The sequence below is a fragment of the Nannospalax galili genome, unplaced genomic scaffold (assembly GCF_000622305.1).
Source record: "Nannospalax galili isolate Female #2095 unplaced genomic scaffold, S.galili_v1.0 scaffold312, whole genome shotgun sequence".
NCBI lineage: Eukaryota > Metazoa > Chordata > Mammalia > Rodentia > Spalacidae > Nannospalax > Nannospalax galili.
The window spans coordinates 2,483,321-2,505,079 of NW_008335967.1; the positions used below are offsets into that span (position 1 = coordinate 2,483,321).

At 38.0% G+C, this 21,759-nt stretch overlaps 1 protein-coding gene across 1 annotated transcript in view; it reads right to left on the bottom strand.

Moving 5' to 3' along the window:
- Positions 1 to 4,807: 4,807 nt before the first annotated feature.
- Prkar2b (protein kinase cAMP-dependent type II regulatory subunit beta) overlaps positions 4,808 to 21,759 on the bottom strand; it is a 101,180-nt gene continuing 84,228 nt past the window's right edge. The window contains exons 7-11 of the mRNA XM_008830727.3: positions 15,927 to 16,028; positions 13,552 to 13,626; positions 10,287 to 10,352; positions 10,036 to 10,180; positions 4,808 to 6,846 (exon numbers count right to left, since the gene is read on the bottom strand). Of these exons, the coding sequence (XP_008828949.1) occupies positions 6,713 to 6,846; positions 10,036 to 10,180; positions 10,287 to 10,352; positions 13,552 to 13,626; positions 15,927 to 16,028 (522 nt within the window). The 3' untranslated portion in view covers positions 4,808 to 6,712. The remainder of the gene's footprint in view (positions 6,847 to 10,035; positions 10,181 to 10,286; positions 10,353 to 13,551; positions 13,627 to 15,926; positions 16,029 to 21,759) is intronic.

The window sequence follows — 21,759 nt, forward strand, 5'->3', positions numbered from 1 at the left end:
TACTCATATAACCATAAAAACCTTTGCAGCCTGGTATGTGAGTATCTTAACACTATAACTAACAGGAAGAAGAATCAACACAAGAGGAAGCAAGAATGATTGTTGGATTTCTTGCTTATGTAACAGATATGCTGATGCTGTCAATTGACAGGGAATACTGAGAGGAGTTTTAAGTACTGGAACTAGGGGAATGTGGGTGCTGCTAGGCTTGCAGCACAGGCAACAAATTGGATTACAGAGCTCCTATAGATGGCTGTATATACCATCTGGACTTGAAGAGATCCAAGTATACAGGAATAAATTTTAATATCCTCAGAAAATAGAGGGGACTACTACTTTTTTTTGGTCTTTCTGAGACAATCTCCCTGTAGCCCCAGCTGTCCTGGAACTCACTATGTAGACCAGGCTGGCCTTGAACTCACAGAGATCCACCTGCCTTTCCTCCCAAGTGCTGGAGACCACTACTTTTGATATCATTTGCTCTCAATATTTTTGTAAAGTTGCCCAATTTGGTACAAATGAACATGTGAGTAGTCTATCTACTTCATCTCACTTCTGTTTTATGAACTTAAGCTGAAAGAACTGTTCTCTTTCATTGTAATTTCTCGGATACATAATTCTTGTTATCTGATCTGCTTAATATAAAACTCTTAGAATATTTTTGACTTGTGTCTATTTGGATGTTCTTTATGTATTGTTATTTACTAACCAAAAACACTTCATTTTAGGGACAATTAAATCTAATGAATGACTAAACTTATAAGAATAGTATATATGTTCACAGCTTTCATCACACCGTGCTATTTTTTTTTTTTTTTTTTTTTTTTTTTTTTGTCTTTCTTGAGACAGGGTTTCCTTGTAGCCCCAGCTGTTCTGGAACTCACTATGTAGACCAGGCTGGCCTTGAACTCACAGAGATCCACCTGCCTCTGCCTCCCGAGTGCTGGGATTAAAGGCATACACCACCACTCCCGGCATGAGCTAGTATTTTTATTACTGGTGCCTCCTTCCATTTCTCCTCCTCTGCCACTCACCATCTCTACAAGCATCTTTTTGTCTGGTGCACAATAAGCAATTGATAAATAAGGGCCTGCTAAACAAATGAATGGAAAGTTAGGGGAATAAGCAGCACAGAATTTCTAATATATTGGGTACATCATATGTTATTTTGAACATTGACTTTGTGAAATATATTCCATGTGCTTTAAGGACCACTTCCTCCATGCAGTCATTACAGGCTAAGCATCTCTAACCAGAAAATCTGACGTGCTCTGAAATCTCCACCTTTGAGCATCTTGTTGGCTCTCAACAGTTCAAACTGCAGCACTTTCTGGATTTCATTTTTTTTTTTCAGATTAGAGATGCTCAGTGGCTAACGTATGCAAATATTCTAAAACCCCCAAAGCTCAGAAACCTTAAGTAATTAATTCTGGTTCCAAGGATTTCAGATAAGATACTGAACTTAGGTCTCATCTTCAGCTGCATTAAATTCTTTGAGGCCTCCTTCAGTGTCAGTTATGCAGGCAGAGTATTTGTCTTATCACCACTGTCAAGCTATGTAGCATATCATGATATATTAAATCTTGAAGATAGTCTAGTAGAGCTTTACAGAGCAGTTATGAGGAAAAACTTAAATGTTCTTATAATGAACACCTATCTTAAAATATTTCATTTCCAAAGTCATTTTTAGCAGAGAATAGTGATGTGTGCCTGTAGTCTCCCCTGCTGGGGAGGGTTAGGTGGGAAGATTGCTTCAGGCCAAAAGTTCAGGAACAGCTTGGGCAATATAAATTCTGTCTCGAGGGAAAAAAAGTAAAAAAAAAATTATTCATTTACATTTCAAGAATATAGTCATGAAAGGGGTAGTGTAACTGTATTGAATGGCAGTCTAAGAGGATTATGCAGTTGATTCTCTTGTTGCTTAGCAAGACCCAGGTAGGTTTCCAATTAGGATAGAGATGGGCAATGAACAATCAGAAGTAACTGAGATTTTTGACTAAATTACTCAAGGATTCGACTTTGAAAACTTTCTCACATTAAATATAAAACGTTATGGGCTGGGGATGTAGCTCAGGGGTATAGTGCTTGGTATGGGTTTGATTGTCAACACGGCAAAGAAAAGAAAAATTTAAAAGGCCAGGCAAGAAGGAGAAAGCCTGCAAATCAACCGCTTGGCTGAAGCAGGAGGATCATGAGTCCTAGGCCAGCCTAGGTAGGCTTCATAGCAAGTCCAGGTCTCCAGAATCCAGAAGTAGGTAGGGAAATAATTAGGGTTTCACATCTGGGTTGTTGCAGTCAAGAGCCAAGGCTGGTAGAGAACTTACTAGCTTGGTACCCAAATGCCTTACTCAGTAGTCCAAAGCTTGATATGTGCACATTTAGTATGTGTGTGTGTATGTTGTACATGGCATGTATGTGTGTGGGTATACACATGTCACAGAGTAGTGGAGTCAGAGAACAACTTGTGGGAGTTGGTTTTCTCCTTCTACCATGTGGATTCTGGGGATTGAACTCAGGTCCTCAGGCTTAGTGGCAAGCACCTTACCCACTGAGCTATCTCACAGGTCCTCATATTTTTAAATTTTAATTTTGGGGTTTCTAGACTGAATAGGATATTGCTATACCTTCATTCCTACACTAATAAAGAGTAGACTTTTCCAGTATACTCCTTTACAAATGGCAGAAGCCACAAAGTACACCTCTTTAGGATCAAATAAGGTTGGGGTTCCAGTAGGGCATTTGTGTTCCCCTCACTATAGGATTACCCTATGGCTGTGTTTTCAGTCCCTCTAATAAAAAGAATCAAATGGAAGCAGGGGGTGGAAATAAAGCCTAATTTTGTTACTTAAACTTTCTGTTGTACCTAGAGAAGTAATTTTTCATTTTTCCAATTAGGAGTAAAAAATGTACTAACATGCTATGATTGTTAAATTGAAACAATTATAAATGATGCTAACTAGATATATGTATATGACTGTACATATGTGTATATAAAATACACATACACTTTTTTAGCGCTCGCTATGTAGACCAGGCTGGTCTTGAATTCAGAGATCCACTTGCCTCTGCCTCCCGAGTGCTCAGACTAAAGGCGTGTGCCAGCATGTCTGGCACGTACACATTTTACAGTATCATGTTTCTGTTTGGGAGAATGGCAAGATTCAGGCCATGGTTAAAACAATCTAAAAATCACATCCTCAAGCAGGAGCATTTCATTTTTATAGACAATGAATTCTGTATCACATATCATCGTACTTTACTATAGATGAACAATACATCCTGCTTACAGATTTCTAAGACAAGTTTAGGGTTGTAACACAGTATACAAAATTAAAGACCCACATTTTGTAGTCAACTTTTTTCCTCTCATCTTTACAGAAATTTCTCTAGAGACTAGACTAGTAATGGACATTAATTGGACCACAGACCAAGATTTTGACAACAAAAACTCTCAGTTCTCAAAGAGTTCTGCCATGAACTCACAACACAATCTTGGTATACAAATGGAACAGATGTAATCTTGTGATTACTGTTGGATACTCAAGTCGTCTGCAAATATCCGGTATTCTTGATTACTCACATTTTCACAATTCATTAATTACACTGATGAAGTTTTTTTTTTTTTTAATACTTGTGAATACAACTCTCTATTTGCAGTTGTTCAACCAATCTTGCTAGCTCCCTTTAAGATTATTCTGGAACACATAAAGCTGTCTGAACTCTTACTACAGTTTCTTCCCGTTTGTCAAAATTTTGATCGTCTACATTAGTCTGTACCTCACACTACTAATTTTAGAGGGCAGCATTCCTTCTGCCTCCTGCTTGAGTGTTAACATTTTATTTAACTATGAGAAGTCCCTCCAGCTATTAATAAAGCCTTGGTATATCCGTATATCCAGATGTAATACCTCCAAGTTTACATACTGTTTTTTGGGGGGAGGGGGTGTCTTTTTTAGACAGGGTCTCCTTGTAGCCCCAGCTGACCTGGAACTCGCTATGTAAACCAGGCTGGCTTCAAACTCAGAGATTCACCCGCTTCTGCCTCTCAAGTGCTGGGATGAAGGCATGCGCAACCATGCCTGGTACTTACTGTTTTAAGACCATGAAAAGTTACCTAATTATAATGTTTCTTGAAAAAGTCTATCTGTATGAAAGATACTTTGAAAATGAAAACAACCCAGCCAGTTTCTTAATCCTACACTTCTCAGTAAAAATCCCAAGTCCTTGTTTCATTGTAAACACTAAACATTCTAAATGGTATGCCAACCAATGTTAATAGAAACCCAAATATATGTATCAACCTGCATTGCATGTAGTTTTGTTAAACTACAGGTGTTGAGCCCTAACTCATACTAATAAGAACACCTGTGCCCTTTAAACTTAAAACACAAGGAGCATCTTCTCCCAGATTCTTTAACCTTTCCTTAGCCACACTCAATATGCCATGTGCAAGAAGCTTTGCCCTTCAATGAAAACCAGCAAAATTCCCAGAGGGCAAGACTCATTAGGGATTAAACAGTGACATCCAGGCCAAATTTGATCTCTTTTAATTACACAATTTTACATATAAGTTCCCTACTTAGGTTTATTTTGTAGATCTAAATGGCCAAAATAATGTGCAAGATACCACAAGTTAAAATTTTAATCCGTAGTGAAAATCTTACACCTACAGTCGTGAAAAACATGCTTTCTTACTCTTCTTACTCTTTTATGCTGTAGGGGTTATAGCTTCCATGGTCCACGTCTCAGAATTTATACACTAGACAAGTAATTTTAAAGAAGGAAAAAAAAACTGCTTAAAACAGTATTTTTATTATAAAAGTGTGCTTTATTATAAGGAATTTTTAAATATAACCAACAATACTGAAAATAACATAACTGGCATTTATAGCCTTGGTCAGGGTTCTTTATTAAACAGGCATTTGTTTACTGTTCCATGGAAGTTAACAATCAGCTTATGCAATGCAACAAAAGAGAACTTGAAAAAGTGAGGAATACAGAATGAACCAGGAATTTGGGTGGGCCTTTTTTTTTCTTTTTCGGTATTTTCCCTTGATTAACACATGGCTTTTGATATCTGAAATAAAAAACAAGTCCTCTTCTCATAGAGAGCTTCCTTTTTCTTAAACATAGACTTTGCCAAACAATTATTTTAACATGGCTGAAGTTATATACTTTAATTTCTTATTTATGCATTACCCAGTTAACGTTCTAATTATTCATAATAAGTAGGACCAAAAACATTCTCTTAATAGGATCACAATAGCCACAGATTTATTTTACCTATACATATGCATATATATGCATATGTATATATTCTTTAGAAACATATTTCCCAAAAATGAAATTACCCATTTAATAGTGAGTACCTGGTCAGAATTAATGTCTCTTAACAGTTGGTCACAGGGCCTGAACATCATGTCAAAGTACATTGCTTTGGTTGAGTATAACAATTCATCTTATTTGGCAGAAAATTAAGCATATCACTGACCAAAGAAAATCTAATAAACTTTGTATACTTTTAACTGTAAGTTGACTTTAAAGCTAAAAGTAAAGCCCAATTTTATGTGTGGTATAGACAAATTCCTTTTGTCATTATGTATGGCTTTGCTTATAATAAAGGTTTATTTATACCAATGCAGTGGAGTTTGTAAGGGCGAAAACACAAAACGTATCTCACTGGCTGCTATTCAGTGAGCTTGCTGGTTGGTGATCAAGACGGAATAATAAAATCATGGGTAAAGATGAGTGCCCAGGGCTGGCATATGCAGAATGCAAGGAACTAAGCAATATCCTGTGGGCATGTGGGCAAGAATTCCAAAAGGGTTTTGGTAGGAAAGTTTCCCTTTTAAAAATATTAGATCTTGGGCTTTTAGAAGACAAAAAAGAAAAGTCAGAGTAAGCTTATCTTAAAAAAAAAAAAAAAACAACTTTGTTGCCATTAAACTTCAAAATCAAATTTATGGAGAATATAGGAGGCTGCAGAATAAAAAAGGAAGCAGTGATATGCTTGATGAAGAAAAATACATTAATGATCTTTCATCCTAAAAAGACTGCCCAATCAGAATGACTCAGTTGCCAAGTCTTAAAACCACTTGATCATGTAGGCTACTGACATTATGCAAAAGAAGTCAAAATGTACTTTATTGCAAAAATATAAAAATTTTTAAAATTGCATATGATGTTTTATACCATTTTACCAATAGGCCAAGGCTAACATAACTTATCAAGCCAGAAAAACTTGAAAATGAAAATGATTGCTATTTTACTGTATGCTGAGTTATAAAAAGAATGTGATGCCATGCTAGGTCACCTGATTCATTGCCAGCTTCCTTACATGGGCATAGTCACTAATTTGATATTTGAATAATCCAAACACACAGATTGGCCTATGACAACATCTTTTAATAATCTTCTTAAACATGGATGCTTTCAATATATACAAACTTTCAGTCAAATAATTTTACGGAATAGAAAGTCATTTTATGAATATGTTGATTTTTTTATGAACTACCCATTAGAAAGTGATGTTAAAGCTTATTGACTATTAAATCACTACTGTTTACTGATACACTGTAAATTTTTTTTTTAAAAAAAAGGAAAAAAACCTGAAATCACAGAAAATGCTTGGCATCTACACAAACACATTCTCAGTGGACTAACCACTACTGTGTAATTTTTCACTATAGGTCTCCCTGCTCCATACTTTTCTTCATGCAGTGGGTTCAACAATATCCATGTTTGTTCCAAACAGGGCAACTAATTGCTCTTCATAGGTGGCAATGTTCCTTTTCATAATTTCCATGCAAGGTCCCAAAAGCCTTTCAAATGCTTGCACATCCATGGCTAAGAAAGAAAATAAGTTAAAAATTTTTAACAATCCTTACAAAACTTAGGAATTTCTAGGATATTATGTCCATTCTACTATGATAAACCACTAACACTGTAATTTTGATATATCAATATTAAGAGTATTTTAGGTAAATATTATGAAAACATAAGGGAAAAAAAAGAAGTTAAAATGTTCTACTTCAGGGGGCTGGAGAGATGGCTCAGCAGTTAAGAACACTGGCTGTTCTTGCAGCAGACCCAGGTTCAAATCCCAGCACCCACATGTCAGCTAACAACTGTCCATAACTCCAGTTCCAGGGGATCCAACAGCCTCTTCTGTCCTCTGTGAGCATCATTGCACAACACGGGTGCAATTACCTACATGCAGGCAATACACACATACACATAAAATAAAATAAAAAATATTTTTTTAAAAACTGAGTTAAAAATAAACAGGAAGATATTATCATACTTCTTAACAAATCATACATTAAAATCTTTTTTTGTTTCTCAAATTTGCAAAGGTAAGAAAATGTAGTGTTGATAAGCCTTAATAGGTAGTCTTGCACAGTTAGTAGAAAATAGTACAAATAAAAGAGACTTGACCATATGTATCAAGTCATTAAATAGAAAACTGAAGCGCTTCTCAAAAGAAATACAAATAGAAGCTGGAAAGAGAGCTCAGTGGTGAAGAGACCCAAGTTCATACCCAGTACCCATGCTGGATGGCTCACAACTGCCTGTAACTCCAGCTCCAGGGGATCCACTGCCTGTCTTGGCCTCCGAGGCCACCTTCACACATGTGCACACACCCACACAGTTACACATAACTAAAATCTTTTTAAACATATTTTTTTTAAAAGTACAAATAGCCAATAAATACATGAACAGACATCTAAGAAACCAAGTCAACACTACATTGAGATTTCCATCTGACCTCAGTCAAAATGGCTATCATCAAGAAAAACAAATGTTGGCCCTGAAACAAAAGTTTCAGGATGAAACTCTTAAACACTCTTGATAAGAATAAAAAAAAATGTAGCCACTAGGAAATCACTATACAGATTCCTCAGAAAACTAAAAATAGCACTATCAGGCTGGAGGGATGGCTTAGCTGTTAAAGGCTCAGGCTCACAACCTAAACATAAAAATAAAACTATCATGTGATCGGCTATACCATTAGGTATATATCTGAATGAATCAAAATCAGTGTACAACAGAGATACCTACATGCCATGTTTACTGCAGCACCAAGTTACAGAATCGGTTTTTGTTCATCAGTAGATGAATGGCTGAAGAAAATGTATTTGCACAAGGGAGTGTTACTCAGCCATAAAGAGAAACAAATTGTACCATTTGCACAAGAATAAATAGAACTGGGAATCATGAAGTTAAGTAAAATAGAAACAAACAGACAAATACTGTATATTTTCTTTCATATGTAGAATCTAAATTTTTTAAGAAACATGAGAACAGAAGGGGGGTCTATTTGAAAAGAGGAAGTGTCTAATGGAGTGAGGAAGGAGAGGGTACTGACAGTGAATATGCACACAGCACATGCTGTTCACGAATGAAAATGCTACAAAAGGCCATTCCTTAAAGGTACAGTGAACATATGCTAATTAAAGGAAAACCATTTCTAAGGAAGAACTCTTGTGTTTGGAAAAGTCATTTATGATTGCGTGCATATGCACACACACTCAAACGGGAGCCAAAGCCCACAAAATACAAGTAGGGAGTAACTAAATTTATCAAGTATGTATTTACAAAATAAAAATGTTAAAATCTGATGTATTAAGAAGATTCCTGGGGGCTGGAGAAATGGCTCAGCAGTTAAAAACACTGGCTGTTCTTGCAGAGGACCTGGGTTCAGGTCCTAGCACCCACATGGTGGATAACAACCATTCATAACTCCAGTTACAGGCGATCCAAAGCCCTCTTCTGGCATCTGTGGATATGGCATGACATGGGTGCACTTACATACATCCAGGCATAATACTCATACACATAAAATAAAAATAAATTTTAAAAAAGAAGAAAATTCCAAAACCAGAAAAAAACCCTGTAAATAAAAAATTAGTAAAAAGGAAGAGGAGCTACAATAGTGGAATCACTGGGGTGGTTATGATGTGCTGAGTCTTAGCTGCCCCTGTATTTTTCTGTTTCCTGTATTTCTCCCACTTCTCTAAATACAATTACTATAGATTAAAGTGAGCACTCTCACATCACATCTAAGAGCTCTGAGGGAAATCACCTGTCAGTTTCTAATTGTCTCTTTCACCCAAGTTTACTACTTTATTATTATTGCAATTACTGAAAACCTTTTAAATGACTCCTGTAAAGAACTGATTCTAAGGATCCTTGCAAAATTTAAAAACAGCAAAACTAAGTTTTATCTTTTTGAACTGAGAAGAACATGGAGATGACAATTACTACAGAATCAGTTCTTTATGTCATTTATATTGCCATTTCCTGAATTACAGTTTTCATTTCCAAAGTGACTGATTTCTCCAATGTGCAATCTCTGAAGATAACTGAAGATGGTATCTGTGCCAAGCTCCTCTTGTAGAACAAAGTAATAAACGGTGGCACAGCGGGGGCAATTGATTATGCTTGGACACACCTGAATCTCTGTGTCCCAGGGCTAGAGTGAAAGTGCCACCCCCACCCCCAACTTCCCCAGCTGAGCTTCATAATGAACTTCACAAAAAATACTATTTTAGCACATGTTATTTATTTGACAGACTGGATATAAGACTTGTTAACTGGGAGTTCAAGATTGTGTGTGTGTGTGTGTGTGTGTGTGTGTGTGTGTATGTGTGTGTGTGTGTGTGTGTGTGTGTGTGTGTGTGTATGTGTGTCCTGAAAACACAAAACACCTTTTTCCATTGAGCCTGAATTTCTGTGGCAGTTGCTATTTGGTGCCACTAGATGGTGATAAATACCGCATGCTAGTGGAGAGTGCGTGTGTGTGTGTGTGTGTGTGTTTGTGTGTGAGTGTAAGATTGTGTGTGTGTGTGTGTGTGTGTGTGTGTGTGTGTATGTGTGTGTGTGTGTGTGTGTGTGTGTGTGTTTGTGTATGAATATAAACCAAACTGATATAATGCAGTTAAGTCCAAACCTTGTCATGTGTGAACCTGATAAAATGAGCATACAATCTGAGTACCTATATGAAGGCCTAACAACCACTACTGTGATTCCTACCTAAACACTTGACGGTCCCAATGGCATGTGCGGATGCTGCTCGCGGTTTGTTGGTCACCAGGGCAAGCTCTCCAAAGTACTGACCCCGAGAACATCGGGCGATTTCTACTGCACCGTTCTCTTCCACTTCCACTTCTGATTTCCCCTACAAGGTAATTAAAAATATTAACTATTACCCAGATAAGTATCAAAAAGGAAAATCCATTCTTTTCTTGCTATTATGAGGAATTTAGAGCTGAAGAATGGTTTACCTTTCTTTTCATAGTAATTTTCACTTCTCCAGATTCTACGATGAAAAAAGAATCCGCCAAATCTCCCTATTAGAAGAAAACAACAAAAACAAAGGGTAAAATACAAACTCCACAGCCATCCTGTAATTGTGCCCTTGAAGCCAGGCTAACCCCAGATTAGCCTGATTCTGGTGGTAGTGTAGCTGTGAAAGAAGAGGCTGTTTCTTTTTCTATATTCAGAGGTTTTGACTGGTGATTACACAGTAACAGTTTTATTTTTTTATTTGAAAATTACTTGAAGTAATTACTCTTTACCTCAAAATTTCTGCTAAAAGCCAAGAAAATATGGGAAATGACCTGGAATAAGAATTTTCCCCCAAATGAGTAAGAAACCCCAACCCCATCTGAGGAACTACTGGCAACTGATAACTGCTGGGAGGGGGATTCAGTCTAGGATGAGACCTTTGATGGGTTGACCAGGCTCCAGTGGATGAACCCACACCGAAGCGCAGGGCATTGTATTAAAGAAATGTGCCACCACGCCTAGCCCTCATGCTAAACGTTACAGAAATTTGGTGGGGTGGGGGATAGAAAGGGGGGTTACAGATATGGGAAAGGATCTAAATATGATCAAAATATATTGTATGAAATTTGCAAAAAATAAAATTTTTAAAAAGACAAAAAAGAATCTTCCCCCAGTGCACATGGGTTGAAATGTCAGCCTCTCTGGTATCCCAGCAGCACCCCCCAGTTAACGACAGAGGGACATTCTGTGCTCCTTGAAAAGCACTAATGTGCACCCTGTGTCATCCTCAAGTACTGAGCATTGGCATGGTAACCCAGGATACTTATCAACTTGAAAGCAGCAGACAGTACCTGCAACGGATAAGGGCTTTGGGATTTTTACTGCAGTCATGCTCCAAACTGAAATGTTAATCTACTAACAGTCTACCTCCAGGCTTTGAAAAGATTTCTAGACTTCTAAAAATCTGGTGCTATTTCTACCTACATACCCAGTATTTCTTTTGTTTCTGCATGAACTCTGATTTCTAATGGTCCTCCTGAAACAGTACGCTATGGAAGATAAGATTTTTTTTTTTCTTTCACTTTTTTAAGCTCTCGAAATGAATCTGGAAAAACAGGTATTTTAAAACCTCTTTAGTACAAGTTAAAGAACTTAGCATGAGACTGTATCATAATTAATATGCTCAGGGGCCTGGCTTTTATCTCTAACACCTTAAATAAGCAAAACCACAGATTATATAACAAAAATAAATGTTGATGCTATAGGATAAATATTTATAAATGGCTAAAAACAGTATGTAAAAAGTATCTATAATCTACTCAAAATATAGCATATTTTATCTAATACTTATTTAATTGGTGCTGGGGAATAAACCCAGGGCATCATGCAGACTAACAACACAGTCTACTTCTTAGCTGCATCCCTAGGACCCCTTTTTTAATTTTAATATCAAGTTTTTACAAGAGCTTCATGCTAAAGTTTTTTGTTGTTTTGTTTGAGACAGGGTCTCCCTGTACCCCCAGCTGGCCTCAGTATCACTGAGAGCCACCTGCCTCTGCCTCCTAAGTACTGGGATTAAAGACATGTGCCACCATGCCTCACCCTCATGCTAAAATTTTAAGTGCTATCATCACAATAGGTCTACCAACTGCTAGGCAAATATACTACAAATATACATAACACTCTAGTGAAATCTGAGTCAAGCCTGTGGATTGTGCCAATGTCAATTTCCTAGTTTTGATTCAGTTCAAAAGTGATGCAAGATAGGCTCAGAGAAACTGGGTGAAGAGTACACAGGAACTCTAGGTACTATTTGTGAAACTTTGTGTAATCCCTACTTCAAAAGAGAAAGTCCCAAAGTGTTAAGGAGCCTGGGTTTATAGCTCAATGGTACATATGCTTAGCATATAGGAGACCGTGGGTTCAACCAGCCACAGAACTTAAAAGTATGAGAAGAGTGCTCTATACTTTGTTATTCACTGGTTTAGATGTTTAACGTTGTTCTCCAATTTGATTACTTTTCCCTAATCCCTGACTTCTCTAATCCATGTGTGTGTAGGAAAGAGATACAGAGACAGAGAGAAAGAGAGGCTTAATTTGAGATTTGACCTTAAACATTGGTCTTTTTCACAAACAGACCTTGAATCTTATTTCACATATAAAGGAAGAGACAATAATTCAAATAAAGACCACAATACAGTAGAATGTTGTGATATGAAATCACAGAATATTAATAATCCATTCAAATTCTGTGCTTAAAGCTTCAACATGTAACTAGGAAATGAGGTTCTATGGTCTGCCTGTTTTATCTGTGAACCTGAGCTGTCTTTATAGATCCTACTGTCTAGTAACTCCAGCTAACTGGGATAAGTAGTATTAGTGGGATCTTAGAAAAGCATTAGGGGTTAAAGAATGCTTTTATTTAATATATCATGCTTGTGCGCCAATCCAGTGTATGCTGCAATGTGTCCCTTAGTCACTGTTATCTGGAAGAAACCTTGGGAGGTCTCATGAACTGATCATGCAAAACTCTGAATCACTTCCCAGTGGACTTGGGTTCTTATTAATCTCTTGGGAGACACCTTTCTTCCCTCTTATGAATGACATCTTACTCCTAGTACACATGTGAACTTCATGTCACATACTGTAAAACTACTCAGAAAGCCAGGTAATGGTTTAATACATATTCATCAGGAGTGAACTATATAAACCAAAACATTCAAATATCTTACTGGCTGTAATTTTTTAAATTATTTTTATTTTATGTGTATGAGTGTTATGCCTGCGTGTAGGTAAGTGCACCTGTGTTATCCAATGGCCACAGAGGACAGAAGAGGCCTTTGGGTCCCCTGGAACTGGAGTTATGGACAGTTGTTAGCTGCCATGTGGGTGCTGAGATTCGAATCCAGGTCTTCTGCAAGAGCAGTCAGCGTTCTTAACTGCTGAGCCAGCTCTCCAGCCCCTGTAGAGCCACTTTTAATTGGTCAATTGGTAGAAGTAAAATACTTAAGCCTTTAATCCCAGTGCTTTGGAGGCAGAGGCAGGCAGATCTCTGTGAGTTCAAGACCAGCCTGGTCTACACAGTGAGTTCTAGACCAGCTGGAGCTACAGGGAGAACCTGTCTCAAAAAGACCAAAATAAATAAATAAAAATACTCATTTAACCCATCACTGCATACTAATTATGGGAACCAAGTTGAACAAGATTTCTAAAGGCTTTTTGGACTGCAAGCTGAAACCAAATTACATGTAGGTATGATACCTGAGCAATGATTTGTTCTCCATCATTGTAAACTTTGGTGCCGATCACATCTACCACTTTCAGGCGTTCAGAAACCTTCAAAGAAAAACAAAGGTGATAGTATAAATGAACAGAGGATAGGTAATCTTACCCATTTTTACAAGTTAAAAAGTGGTAGCCTATATTGTTACATAAATTAAGCTGTGTGTGTTTGTTACATTAACTGCTATAATTTTAAAATAGAAATATTTGTATTTCTAGTTTTTCTTAAAATGCCAGAAGACTCAGCAACTCTCAGCCCAAATTTCCACATGGCAACAGTAAAACTATGGTGGAGTATGACAGCTGTTCCCTTAGCAGGAGCACATCTCTCATTTGCACAAGTCCCTTCCTGATTGATTCTTTAATCACTTGCCTCCCTCTGACTGGATTGCCACCCAATACTTCTATTTGAGGAGAGAAGCTTCTAGAGAAGATCAGCTGCCAGTGTATTCCATAATGTGGCCAAATTCTTCCAGGCATAAAGCAGCAATTGAACAGAGACAGTAAAAAAGAACTACTATATTGACACTTGCTATTTTATGACATCATAGGTACATATAAATGCTCCTCTGTAATCACCCTCAAAAGATCTTAAATACGAGGCTGTATAAAATGTCTAAAATACTGGATTTAACAACAAAGTATGGCCAAGTCTAATTCTCGGGCTAAAAACTCTCTCCTACGTTTCTGCCTTCAAAGAAAAGAAACAGCTGGTCTCCCTGAGAACACTTGGGCTAAGAAAGGAAGGAGGCAAGGGAAGGAGCACAGAGTTGTGTAGGAGGCTGCTCCAGGCAGATGAAGTAACACACGTCTGAAGCGAGGGCTGGCATGCTTGCACAACAGAAGGAAGCATCTGAGGCAGAGTGTGAAACAGTTGGAAGCATGGTCAGAAGGTACAGGCTGGGGACACAACATTGCAAGCAGAGTGCCTCAGGGGCCTTCTCCCAAATCCTGTCCTGGGAGGGTCATAATCAGAGGGCTACCATGGCCCAGGCTTTAAAAGATTCTGTGGTGGCTGAGGTTAAGTCAGGCAAGAGGTAATGATGGCAGAAGGTGATACTGGAGAAGTTAATGGGAGATGAATAGATTTTGCATATATTCTCAAGACAGTAGAGAACACTGACCATCATGAGACGAAAGTCAAGTACATCCTCACTCCTAAATTTCTATGCTGGGACAATGGAGGAATGGTATTTCATTCTGAGATGAGGAAGAGCAAGGGGGTGGAGGTTTGGGGTATCAGTTCAGTTTGAGATATGTAATATCTAACAAGCAATGTTAAACAGGCAGTTGGCAGTCATGCAATTTTACGAAGGTATCAGCATATAGACAGTACTATGTCTATGGGATCTGAAATATGTTTAGTTTGTATTTCAAATGCTCACATACCAACTGAGTATGTAGCCTGAGAAGAAACAAAAGCCAGAGGAATGCCAACTTTAAGAGAGATGGAAACAGAAACAAACAGTAAAGAAGATTGAAGGGGGTGACAAGGGAGGACCTTTTGTATTTAGGAAGTTCTTCTGTGTAAGACGGTATAACCAGCAGTTCTTTGCAATATTTATGATTTCTTAATATATATTTTTATTGAATTTTTGTGCATTTCATACATGTTAATCATATTTAGACTCCCATCCTATCTGTATCCCCCATAGCCCCTCTACCAGATTTCCTGCATTCTGTCATATGTTAACATTTATGATTTTTTAAAAAAATATTTTATTTATTGTTTCTATTTTATGTGTATGTATGTATTGCCTGCATGTAGGTAAGTGCACCCGTGTCGTGCAATGCCGTTGGAGGACAAAAGATGCTGTCAGATCCCATGGAACTGGAGTTATGGACAGTTGTTAGCTGCCATGTGGGTACTGGGATGTGAACCTGGGTCTTCTGCAGGAACAACCACTGTTCTTAACCACTGAGCCATCTCTCCAGTCCCCATTTATGATTTTTTTTTAAAGCCTATTAAATAAATGGCGCCTATAAATTAGCTATAGACTCTAGGTAAGAGTCTGTTATTTACAAATAACAAAACAAATGCGCTTATGGGTAGTGAAAGAAATCGCCATAAAATCTAATGCCACCATATATTCTTTCCATAGGAAAATATTAAAAGATTTTTAAAAAATTTTATCATTATGTATATGCATGCCACGTGTGGAAGTCAGAGGACAATTCTGTGGAACTGGTTCTCTCTTTCCATCTTTATGTAGGTTCTAGAAATCAAACTTGGGCTGCCAGGCTCAGTCAGCAAGTATCCACTGAGTCATCTCATCCAATTTTTGTTAAACTTTCCAGTGGGATGAATTATTCCAAACCAAACAGCTTTAAAGTAGATTTAAGCATATACTTACCTCCAAAGACTTAAGGAATGGCAGTGACTCAATAAAGCTCTCGTACATCTTTCTCTTTTTGGCATTATTTTTTACAATTATTCTCCTGAAGGTTACCCTGTCCTAAAGGCAGAATATCAAACATGAAGACAGTTAAAATGTAGGCTTTATGAAAGAAAAAATTCTCAACAGTTTCAATCCCTACAAGGAACACACAAATATTTTGAAATAAAAGATTATAAGATCATTATTAATTCCATATTTTTATTTCTTTGGGCTCAAGATATGTTATAGAACCATATAAAATATTTCCTTTGTTTAGAAAAAGCTGCATCAGTTTATTTTTATACATACTGATTTTGAGCAACATGCTTTGCTATATGCCCACAAGGCGGTGCTGTCACATTATTTTTTTAAAATACACTAACTGTCCTCTTATTGTGGATGGCACTCCTAGAGGGTTGCAAAATCAAGCAGTACACAACCAGCATTTTTATAAAAAATGAAGTAGGACAGACAATCCTGGAGTGTATTCTTTGTTGTTTGGGTAATGTTAAATATTTATTTTGGTCAAACACAAAGACACACAAATAATATACTGAATGTAATGTTCTTAATGTAGACTGAAGTAAAAACTCTATGATAAACACCACTAGAAAAAAAATTATCCATAAAGAAATGACAATGTAAGGGACCTTTAAAATTATGTATTCACTATAGGTTCTTTTTCATAGCCACATAATATCAGATTTTTTAAAAAAATATGAAGGTACAGAAAAGCTATCTTCTTGATAAGGTCTGATTCTAGAATTTATCATGTTTAGACTAAAGTCCTTTCATATTTACAATACATGATCTTCAAAATGCACAACTTAATTTAGAAACAATAGAAATGTTTATGGATAGCAGCTCAAAACCTATCTGCCTAAAAGTTTTACTTTGCAAAAGTTCTCATAAAACATTTTAATTCCTAAATAACTATCCCCATAAATGCATAGATTGTCATTCACCAGTAATTATACCACTTTAGTATCATTAAAAGTAGATATTATTTACTTGATATTGTTGAAGAAATTGCTACACTAATATGTTAAAGCTGGTTTTGAGTGAGTATGATAGAGAAAAATTCAAGTATAGCTGTAACAAATTCTTAATGTTGCGATTCTAAACTCCAGCATGGTGGTATTAGATGTGCCTTTAAGTGGTAATTGGGCTATAAATGTGGAGTCCTCATGAATGGGATTAAATGTTCTTATAAAAGACCTTTGAAAGCTGAGTCGTCCCTTCCAAAGGACACAGTGAGAGGATAACCATCTATGAACCAGGAACTTGGCCTTCATCAGACACCAGTTTCCCTGTGCCTGGATCCTAGACTCTTCAGTCTCTAGAACAGTGAGAAATATCTATAGTGGTTTCTGATAACAGCCTGAACAGAATGAGGCAGTAGGAAATGAAATGTCTTGCTTCCAAATGTAGTTTATTACCATTTTTGATACTGTCTATACTTTGGATCTATCTATCTATCTATCTATCTATCTATCTATCTATCTATCTATCTATCTATCATCTATCTATCTATCTTTGTTGTCTTTTTCAGACAGGGTCTCCCTGTAGCTCCAGTTGACCTGGAAGTCACCATGTACACTATGTAAACCAGGCTGGCCTTGAACTCGCAGAGATCTGCTTGCCTCTGCCTCCCAAATGCTGGTACTAAAGGTGTGGGCCACCACACCCGGCTCCTTATATATATATATTTTTTAAAAGAACATTTGGGTCAGCGAGATGGCTCAGTGGGTAAAGGCACCAGCTGCCAAAGCCTTACAACCTGAGTTTGATCCTCAGGACCAACAAGGTAGAAGGCAAAAACTGACTTCTGCAAGTTGTCTTCAAGTTCCACCTCGACTTTCACCCCCCCTCTCAGAGAAGAGAGAGAGAGAGAGAGAGAGAGAGAGAGAGAGAGAAAGAGAGAGAGAGAGAGTTAATAAAACAGTTTTAAGTGTAAGAAAAATTTACAAGATAATGCACAAAACTCCTGAGGTCATTTTGAAGTCAAGACTTGGTGGATTCAGAACCTCTACATGTTAGGTTTAATAAGCTACATCTACAAAAACTCCCCATGTGATTCTGAGTACAGATTTGGGAAGCAGGTATGTTTTATAGACAGGGATTTTTTTGGTGGGGGGGGGCAAAACAGAGAAGACCTGAAATAGTTACATTTCTCAGGAAGAACTATTAATGGTCCACCTCGTCACATTCACTGTGACCCAAGAAGTCCAGAAAACCAATTTCAAATGCTTTCATCCTAGCCACTTCAGTAATCACTTTTTTGAGTCACCAATATGGTGATTTCTCCAGTTGATCTCTTAAGGCTAACAGCAGCCAAGTGCTACTTGCACTAAAGTGAGGCTCTCCACTAAAGCACTCTTCTCCAGGATCTGCCTCTGTATTCCTGCACTTACAATGGCAGGGCTCACAGCTGTTCATCGTAAAATTTTCTTTGCTCCTCAATTATCCCTTAGAAGGAATTGGCTAGGCAAGTTGCTCTTAAAAAGTGGTTTTCAAATACAATGTGATTATGTTAATTATTCTAATTTTATTTTATTTTATTTTTTTTATTGTCTTTTTGAAGCAGGGTCTCCCTGCAGTGCCAGCTGTCCTGGAACTCACTATTATAGACCAGGCTGGCCTTGAATTCACAGAGATCCGCCTGCCTCTGCCTTCCAAGTGCTGGGACTACAGGTGTGCGCCACCATGCCTGGCTTATTCTAATTAAAAAAAAATAATTTCACTTACACATGTGCCCCAAGATGACTATCAGAAAATACTACTTTTTATAAATTTTAATAACATGCATAAACTACCAAAACTCTCTGAAAATGTTTCTTAGAAGCTTAAGTACTATACACACTGGGGAATCTGGGCCTTTTGTACATAATTAAAGTTTCCACCAGGGCTGAAACTATTAGTACTCAGAGATCAATCTGAAAATACTTGGGTCTTGTACCTAGAATGTGGGAAGAGTAGACTTTACTTGACCCTGACTGGCAACTACAGTGGGATATTTGTAAACTACACCTTCCTGAGTAGAACAGGTCATGCCAGACACTAGATTTATCCCACCATTTTGAGGACAGGCAAACACTTCCTGTGGACCAAAGTCTCTTCTTATGTGGGTTTTCTTTGTTGGCTTTGGGTGTTCAGATCTCTGAAAAGTCCTCAAAACACTACAGATAACGAGTTTCCTTTCACCTGAAAGAATCTCCTTTTTTTTCCCTACAACTTAAAAAAAGTGACTCAGTGGGTGTGGTGACACGTCTCTAATTCCTCAGAAGGCAGAGGCAGTTGGATCTCTGTGAGATCAAGACCAACCTGGTCTATATAGTGAGTTCCAGCCCAGTCAGTCAGAGCTACAGGAGTCCATCTCAAAAAGACAAAGAAAAAAAAAAAAAGTGACACTTTAATAGGTATACAACAAAACTGCCTGGTTCCAATAAAATTTAAAGTTCTCTCTCTCTCTCCCTCTCCCTCTCCCTCTCTCTCTCTCTCTCTCTCTCTCTCTCTCTCTCTGAGTCTCCCTATATAGCCCCTGTAGCCCAGGCTGGCCTCGATCACACAGAAATTGACATGCCTCTGCCTCCCGAGTGCTGGGATTACAAGCATGTACCACCATACCAGGCATTATGGCCTCTTGCTTTGAGTTTTTTTTTTTTTTTTAATGAGTATGAATGTTTTACCTGTATGTGTATGTGTATCACATGCATGCAGTGCCCACAGGGGCCACAAGAAGGTGTTGGATCCCCTAGAACTGGAGTTACAGATGGTTGTTATTTGTCATATGGGTAGTAGGAACTAAACTTGGGTCCTCCATAAAAGCAGCCAGGGCTCTTAACCTCTAAGCTATCTCTCCAGCCACATTTTTTGTTCTTATCCCTACAAAGTCCCATTAACCACCAGGTGGAAAGTAGAGGTTTTCAGAAAGATGATTCTGCTTTCACAAATGATTTTTACTCCTAGAAAGGCTGAGGAACATTTGGAGACTTTGTGATCTGCTCACTTTCACCTTTTACTTGTCTGAACCAGTCTTCTAGTACTTGTCCTCAGTTATCTGTCAGCAAAGCCCCTCCATCCTGTGGTGAGAGCTTGGGGGTATTCATCAACCCCATCTGTTATCATGTAGAGTGGGACTCACTAATCCTTCTTAATGGGGCAGCTGACAAAAGAAGGGTTCCCTTACCACTTTCACAGTCCCCTGTATGCTTAGCAAATGTGTATGACCTCCTGGAAGGATTGAAAGAATTGTGATTAGTAATAATAATAGCCTATATTAAAGTATTTATTGTGTAGCAGGTAATATTCTAAATACTTCCTACTTCTTAATTCTCAAACAGTATGTAGAAACCATACTAATGATGCCCATGATGGTTAATCTTGGTTATTAACTTGACTGCACTGAGAAATGCCTGGAAAATTGTAAGAGCACACGTCTGTGTGTGCTAGGGTGTGCAGGGTGTTTCCAGAGATGATTAGCATGTGGCTCAGTGAACTGAAAGGAGAAAATCCACACTGACTATGGCAGCACCATTGGATAGGCTGAGGCTGGCTGGAGCAAAGGCAGAGGGCGGGGCTCACAGGTGTGCACACTTTCGTATTTCGCTGTGGTCACCCAAGGACATCAGACTCCAGATTCAGCTTGTGAACATGAATTTGCACCAGAGACTCTACAGCGGTCTTCCAGGTCTTTAGTCTCCAGATGGACTACAACACGGTCTCTCCTGTTTCTGAGACTTTCAGGTTCTTGGTGGCTTTTCCCAGGTCTCGAGTCTATAGACGTCCACTGTTGGACTGTCCTTTTTTTGACTACATAAGCGAACCTAGTAAATTTCTATTGCTCTGAAGAACTTTGATTGATCCAAGCCCAAATTAGAAATGAGGAAACAGACAAAAGAAATGAACTTGTTGACCTCATAAGTGGAGCATGTGAGCATTTGCTCCCAGGCCATCGTCATCTTTACTGCCTCTCCTGTGTCTCTAACTCATGTTGATAAATGAGTTTTACAGGAATTATCTCACTGGATAGTATCACTGCAGATCTAGCTCCTCTTCTCCCTATACTTCTAGAATCTTCTGAAGTATGACCTGGGCAGTGAACATTTTTTTTTACATTTTTTTTACATTATAAAAATGCTTACCATTATTATTTTTAACATTTTAAAACTGAATTTTTGTGACTTTCATACACTATAATTTGATGGTATTTCAATCCCCTCCCCTGGCTGTACCACCCCTTATTGACTCCTGTCCAATTGAATGCACTCTATCATATAATTTTTGTGTATTTCATGTAATATATCTTAATAATGTTTGGACTCCGATCTTATCTGCTCTTCCCCCACAGGCCACCACAGGACTTCATGGATTCTGTCATATATGTTAAGTCCTATGGAATTAAATTTGTGTCCCTAGATGTCCTTCAGTGTGGATCCATCCACTGGTTAACCTACTAAGAGTTCCATCCACTGGTTAACCTACCAAGAGTTCCATCCACTGGTTAACCTACCAAGAGTTCCATCTACTGGTTAACCTACCAAGAGTTCCATCCGTTAAAGACACTGTCTCTCACATTCACAGGAGCCTTCAGTTGTCAAAATTTCTTTAGGTTGAGTTGGGGTTTCTTACCCACTTCCCCATATCTATGCTGGGATTTTGCCTGGTTTGAGCTTGCATGGGATTTGTGCATGCTGCCACCATTGCTGTAAGGTTATAAGTAACTGAAAAGCTATCTGGAAAACTGTTTCCTTATGGTCATTCACCGCCTCTGGCTCTTACAATCTTTCTGCCCCCCCCCCCCCCCCCC